This window comes from Palaemon carinicauda, chromosome 14 (genome assembly GCF_036898095.1).
Source record: "Palaemon carinicauda isolate YSFRI2023 chromosome 14, ASM3689809v2, whole genome shotgun sequence".
NCBI classification, from domain to species: domain Eukaryota; kingdom Metazoa; phylum Arthropoda; class Malacostraca; order Decapoda; family Palaemonidae; genus Palaemon; species Palaemon carinicauda.
Genome location: NC_090738.1, coordinates 133292967 through 133300466, shown reverse-complemented (window position 1 = coordinate 133300466; position 7500 = coordinate 133292967). Strand labels below are relative to the sequence as shown.

The 7500-nt window shown below is 32.8% G+C and overlaps 1 protein-coding gene across 1 annotated transcript; it reads right to left on the bottom strand.

Annotated features, from left to right (window-relative positions):
• Positions 1-325: 325 nt before the first annotated feature.
• On the bottom strand, positions 326-1783 carry LOC137653033 (trophinin-like). Its single transcript, XM_068386425.1, has 2 exons — positions 1643-1783; positions 326-1168 (listed from the first exon to the last, which is right to left on the bottom strand). The coding sequence occupies exons 1-2, from the start codon at positions 1781-1783 to the stop codon at positions 326-328; spliced, it is 984 nt and encodes a 327-aa protein (XP_068242526.1).
• Between the last annotated feature and the right edge of the window lie 5717 nt (positions 1784-7500).

Genomic DNA, 7500 nt, shown 5'->3' with positions numbered 1-7500 from the left:
TAAAGATTTTAACTTGGTTGAAAATTTGCAAATTCAAGATGGCGTCGGATCAAGTTCCCACCTCGTGGCACTGACATCTAAAATAAGATTTTGTTTTTTTCATTGCGTCAGTCAATCTCAGCTTTAGATGGTAGGCCTAATATTAAAGTGCGTATAGGCCTAGTGTTGAATAAGTGTACAAAAATGTGTATCAGAGTTTGGTGTAGCACTACAGAGTGTAGGCTTAGTGCCATAGTGTGTATTAGTGATAGGGTTAGGTCAAGGGTTTAAAATTTTAAGGTAATTTCCTTAGTTTGAGGTAATTTTCATGGTTTCAAGGTAATTTTTAAGGTAATTCTAAGGTAATTTTGGTTTTACTAGCGTCACCATAGCGTATATTAGTGATAAGTTTAGTACCATAGTGTGTATTAGTGATAGGTTTAGTACCATAGCGTGTATTAGTGATAGGCTTAGTACCATAGCGTATATTAGTGCTGGGTTTAGTACCATAGTGTGTATTAGTGATAGGTTTAGGACCATAGTGTGTATTAGTGACAGGATTAGTACCATAGTGTGTATTAGTGATAGGTTTAGGACCATAGTGTGTATTAGTGATAGATTTAGTACCATAGCGTATATTAGTGATAGGCTTAGAACCATAGTGTGTATTAGTGACGGGGTTAGTACCCCAGTGTGTATTAGTGATAGGTTTTGTACCATAGCGTGTATTAGTGATAGGTTTAGTACCAAAGTGTGTATTAGTGATAGGCTTAGGACCATAGCGTATATTAGTGATAGAGTTATGACCATAGTGTGTATTAGTGACAGGGTTAGTACCATAGTGTGTATTAGTGATAGGTTTAGGACCATAGTGTGTATTAGTGATAGGTTTAGTACCAAAGTGTGTATTAGTGATAGGCTTAGGACCATAGCGTGTATTAGTGATAGGCTTAGAACCATAGTGTGTATTAGTAACGGGGTTAGTACCATAGTGTGTATTAGTAACGGGATTAGTACCATAGTGTGTATCAGTGATAGGGTTATGACCATAGTGTGTATTAGTGATAGGCTTAGTATTATAGTGCGTATTAGGGATAGGCTTAGTACCATAGTGTGTATTAGTGATAGGCTTAGTACCACAGCGTATATTAGTGATAGGTTTAGTACCATAGCGTTTATTAGTGATAGGCTTAGTACCATAGCGTATATTAGTGATAGGTTTAGTACCATAGTGTGCATTAGTGATAGGTTTAGTACCATAGTGTGTATTAGTGATAGGTTTAGGACCATAGTGTGTATTAGTGTTATGGTTAGTGCCAGAATATGTATGAGTGATGGTTTAGAACAATAGTGTGTCCTCTTGACAGGTTCCCCCAAAGCCCTCCTCACTCTCTCCTCATCCTCACCTGCCGTCTTTTTTATTTCATCATTTTCCAATCTTTCAAACAGTGATATTCCCATAATCTACCTAGGCTTTCTCATCTCCATAAAAAACGTTGCTTCCTCTTTTCTTCTTAAAGCCCATGTTTCTGATACATACATTAACACTGATCTTATTACTGTTCAATAGATCTTGCCCCTAACCTTGATTGGCCTTTTCTAATCACATACCACTCCTGCTACCTCTCTCTAACTTCCATCACTTTCCCCAAGCTGCTTTTACCCTATTCTCAACTTCAGCTTCACATTCTCTCTCCTGATTTATAGTAGATCCCAAGTTTCTAAATTGTTCTTCATGGTTTATAACTGCTCCTCTACTTTCGTGTATTGGTATCCTATCCCTCCATTCCTTACAGGTCACCATAGCTTCAGTCTTATCCACATTTAGCCACAAGCCACCTCTTTACAAAGGTTCTTGCCACTCTACCACCCTTTGTAATTCTAGCTCATTTTCAGTGGTAATTCACCAAATCATATGTATATAGCAGCTCCCACAACTCTTCATTTCTGATACATTCACCTACTACTACTATTATTATTATTATTATTATTATTATTAATAGATAGGCTATAATTATTATTATTATTATTATTATTATTATTATTATTATTATTACTAGATAGGCTATTATTATTATTATTATTATTATTATTATTATTATTAGATAGGCTATTATTATTATTATTATTATTATTATTATTATTATTATTATTACTACTACCTAGGCTATAACCCTAGTTGGAAAAGCAAGCTACCATAAACTCAGGGGCCCCAAGACCAACACAAATAAAAGCGGGCTTAATGCTGACCCCTGATGTACTCCAACACTAACTTTATAGTTTTCAGTTTCTCCAGCAGCTGTTATTACTCTTGTCCTTGTTCTTTTATATATCAGTACAGGACATGTCACTTTCTTATGTAATAGGAAACGCTTATTCAAATCTCTTTAATAACTTATTCGATATCGAGATATTTCTTTTAGAAAATTTCGACTCTTACTTAAAAACTTTTTTGGTTTCCATGAATTTATCATCAAAAGCATTTGAAAATTATTTCTTTCAAATGTGACTAATCTATTTTTTTTTCATTTGCTATACTAATTCTCTACCATTCTAAGTAACTTCTCTAGGACTCTTCTTCCTCAAGCCCAAAAACATCACTTCTTTTAGTATTCCTACTCTCACCCTTCAAATGCATTCTAGCAATTTTCTCTTTGGTAAAAGAGACTCTATAGCTATGGTAAACAGCTCTTCTAGGAGTAGGACACTCCAAAAACAATCTGTTGTTCTCTAGTGTTGGGTAGTGCCATAGCCTCTGTACCATGGTTTGCCACTGTCTTGGATTAGAGTTCTCTTGCTTGAAGGTACACTCGGGCACACTATTCTGACTTATTTCTCTTTATTGTTTTGTTATAGTTTTCATAGTGAATATACGATATATTTATTTCAATGTTGTTACTCCTCTTGAAATATCTCATTTTTCCTTGTTTCCATTCCTCACTGGGCTGTTTTCCCTGTTGGAGCCCCTAGGCTTATAGCATCCTGCTTTTCCAACTAGGGCTCTGGCTTAAGTGATAATAATAATAGTAAAGGCATTCTGGTAATTTCCTTACATATAATCACGAATATAGTATGATTACTTGATGCCTGCACTTGCAGAACCAATTGGATGTATAATAATCCATTATTATTATTATTATTATTATTATTATTATTATTAGCTAAGCTACACCCCTAGTTGGAAAAGCAGCATGCTATAAGCCCAGAGGCTCCAAAAGGGAAAATAGCCCAGTGAGGAAAGGAAAAAAGGAAAATAGAATATTTTAAGAAGAGTAACAACATTAAAATAGATATCTCCTATATAAACTACAAAAACTTTAACAAAACAAGAGGAAGAAAAATAAGATAGAATAGTGTGCCTGAGTGTACCCTCAAGCAAGAGAACTCTAACCCAAGACAGTGGAAGACCATGGTACAGAGGTTATAGCACTATCCAAGACTAGAGAACAAGGGTTTGATTTTGGAGTGTCCTTCTCCAAGAAGAGCTGCTTACCATAGCTAAAGAGTCTCTTTTAACCTTACCAAGAGGAAAGTGGCCACTGAACATAAACTACATAAAATACATATAAACTATAAAAAAACTTTAACAAAACAAGATGAAGAAAAATAAGATAGAATAATGTGCCCGACCGTACCCTAAAGCAAGAGAACTCTAACCCAAGACAGTGGAAGACCATGGTACAGAGGCTCTGGTACTACCCAAGACTAGAGAACAATGGTTTGATTTTGGAGTGTCCTTCTCCTAGAAGAGCTGCTTACCATAGCTAAAGAGTCTCTTCTACCCTTACCAAGGGGAAAGTGGCCACTGAACATTTTACCCCCACCATAAGGTTAAATTTCGAGCACATTTTGCTATATAATTTTTTTAAATTGCTCTAAAAAGCTTAATTTTTGTCCTAGAGAGGTCAGGTTGGTCTCATTCTTTTGGAAAATGCCTGAAGTATCTCATAAAATTATCAACAATATGTAAAAATATGTAATTAACAGTGTTTTGCAAGAACGTACCGGTACGTCCTTTGGGGGTGAAAGGGTTAACTACATAAACTACATTATGACTCAATTCGTCTCACTGTGATAATATATTTGCAAATCATCATTCCTCGAAATTGGATGTATTGAAACTCAGTTTGATACCTTGGGAATGCCACGATCAATTCTGTATTTCACCTCGTTCTTAAAGCGGCCGATACAACTGTATTCCCTCTTTTGAATTGATTGCTGATTCAACCAGTGCTGTATGCTGATTGTATTCCCACGGTTCGTTTCTTCAATACAGCTGTATTCCGGCAAGCAAGGTAGGCCTATTGTTATTACATATTAATTGAAGATTTCTTTTTAGACTTGAATCTTTTTTTTAATATGGTATTATGAATTTTTTGGTGGGTGCTAAATATAGTGTTTTAAGGCCTATAACATTGTATATATATATATATATATATATATATATATATATATATATATATATATGAATATATATTTATATATGTATATATATCATTTATATATATATATATATATATATATATATATATATATATATATATATATATATATATACTTTATGTGTGTGTAATTTTTATAATTTTATATATATATATATGTATGTATATATATATATATATATATATATATATATATATATATATATATATATATATATAATATATATATACACATATATATTCTATCTATTCCCAACTCCCTTAAATCCTTAAAGATATTCAATCTGAAATTCACAATAAAGAAATATATCATTATAAGTAAAACGTTCATCTTACCCCCCAAAAATAAAATTATATTTCTGACTCGTAAAATTTATTATAAAAAAAATAATCATCAATGTTCATAATCTCAATTTATATTAAAACTTATTATATATTTTTCAAAAGACAAAAATAAACTATATATATTTATACAATTTTCGTCCACATTAAAACTTGTTATATATTTAAACAGACAAAAATAAACTATCTATATTTATATAATTTCTATCTACGTTAAAACCAGCATAGAAATTTCACATCTGAAGCCAAGAGATAAACAACGAAATCAACTCTCATAAAACGACAGCCTTTCTCCATTTCCCACCAACTCGATATATTCAAGTATATTCTGAATAGGCGGAAATTGATGGCCGGGAGAGATTACTCGTGTCAGTTCAATTAGGGAAAGTAATGAATTACGTTTTCGTGTGTGTCATTTTTCAATCCGGATTTCGTGGAGGATTCGAGAGTAATTGAGTTTTTTTTTTTTTTTTTTTTTTTTTTTTTACTCTGATCTGACAATATGTCGAAAATTTTTATTTTTAGTCTGGTTTGGATCATTGTTTTTTTTTTTTTTTTGGTGGGTTTGATTTTTTTGTGGGGATAGATTTATACGTGATGTAAATATGTACATTTATATGTAGATGTATATATATATATATATATATATATATATATAAATGTATCTATATATATATATATATATATATATATATATATATATATATATATATATATATATATATATATATATATATATATATATACAGTATATATATATAATATATAAAACATATAGCAGGCTAAAGCGATAAAAGTAATTACCCCTTTCTGTACAAACGCATACTTACATACATACGTCAATACATATTCAAATGTAAGAGCAAAGACATCCTCTAATATAGAAACCAAACAGAGAAAGAAACTTTAGACGGAAAGTCTCGCATTTTACGAGGCAGTCTCGCATTTCGCGAGACAAACTCATTAATATTCCCCCATAAAGAGAAGGCGTGACTGACAGGGAATCAGGCAGTTCAGCCAGTCACTCGTCCCGTGAGTGATCTCAGTCATTCCATGAGTCACTCAGATAACTCAGTCACCGTGTCCTTTCAATCAGTCAGTACTTCGATCAATACTTCGGTCGATATGTTAGTGTATTTGAAATGTTCCTCTGCATATTTTATCAGTCTGCTTACATACACACACAAACACACACACACACTAACAGCTGTTTTTGCGTTTTTAGGTCAAATATTATTTTTTATTTTGCAATAGAATTGATATACAACTATCCCTGATTTTTATCCCTTCAGGATAAATAAAACTAGGACATAATTATATTAATAAACATAGCTGAAATGTAAATCCTAGCTCTACCTACAAGAAAAAATTTCACGTATATTTTTTTTCTTTTCTTTTTTACAAATATTTAACTATGTCTATCTAACTTCAAAGCGTTGTGGTGGCCAATGTGGTAACGTCCCTGACTAGTGAACTCATGACTGAGTCTCGATCTCGCTCAAAATCGTTATTAGTTTCTTTGGTCGCTGCAACCTCACCATCCTTGTGAGCTAAGAATTGGGATTTTGATGGAGCCTATAGGTCTATCTGCTGAGTCATCATTAGCCATTGCTTGACCCTACTTTGTCCCAGCTTGGGTGGAGAGGGAGCTAATCATATGGATATATGGTCAGTCTATGACTTTCATCTCTCTCTCTCTCTCTCTCTCTCTCTCTCTCTCTCTCTCTCTCTCAACTGTAAGATATAAAAGGAGACTCTCCAAATTTATTACAACTTAAAACCGCGCTCGTAAACCAAAAACGGCCGAACCCTTTGCGTGATTTTCCTGTCTGTTGATAAAATGTAGGTCATAAATTCTTCTCTCCGTGAGTTTATAAATAGCACCTATCTGTTTTCTCTTTAATTTCCGAACTATTAAACTCTCTTTTTTCTTTACGCATTGCTGTATTAGACTCGCTTTACATGAGTGGATTTTTTCCCGTGCGGAAATATTACCGCTCGTTAGGAGGCATGTTTTCATACGAGCGACAGTCGTGGTTTCTACACTGGTACCGCGCGGGTTAGCAGTGCACAAGGCTAAGCGGTATTTCTTCCGAGCGGGCAGGATGTAAAGGGTCTCATTAATCTCCATTGATTTCTAAGAGGCGGAGAGAAAACCGCGCGAGATTAATCCGGTCTTGTGAAGCAAGACTTAGTATAGCTTGCAGTTTTTTAAGAAGCAAATGTATTGGTTAAATTGTACCTTTTTTGTTTTGTTTCTTGGACCTTGGATAGAGAAGAGCAGAGACATTATCACTGTCATATTCAATGATATCCTAAAGTCCTATTTTTATATGGATATTAAAATCTTTTAACTTAAAGTCCTATCTCCATATGGATATTATAATCTTTTAACTTAAAGTCCGATTTTTATATGGATATTATAATCTTTTAACTTAAAGTCCTATCTCTATATGGATATTATAATCTTTTAACTTAAAGTCCTATCTCTATATGGATATTATAATCTTTTAACTTAAAGTCCTATTTTTATATGGATACAATCTTTTAACTCAAAACCTTGAAGTAGAGTAATCTTTACTAGTTTTAAGATCTAAAAACATCCTATTTTTATGGATATATTCTGTTAACTCAAACACCTTGAAGTATATTAATCTTTACTAGTTTTAAGATTTAAAAAACGAACCTTGAATTAAATTAATCATTACTGTTTTTAAAATGATAAATAAGAAAATCA

Bases quoted from the DNA above. Each gene is read 5' to 3' on its own strand.
- LOC137653033 (XM_068386425.1), bottom strand. From the start codon at position 1,783: ATGGTGACCTGTAAGGAATGGAGGGATAGGATACCAATACACGAAAGT. The intron at 1,169-1,642 runs GTAAAAGCAGCT...TATGGTACTAAG, and splicing joins AAGCTGAAGTTGAGAATAGG to CCTATCACTAATAAACGCTA.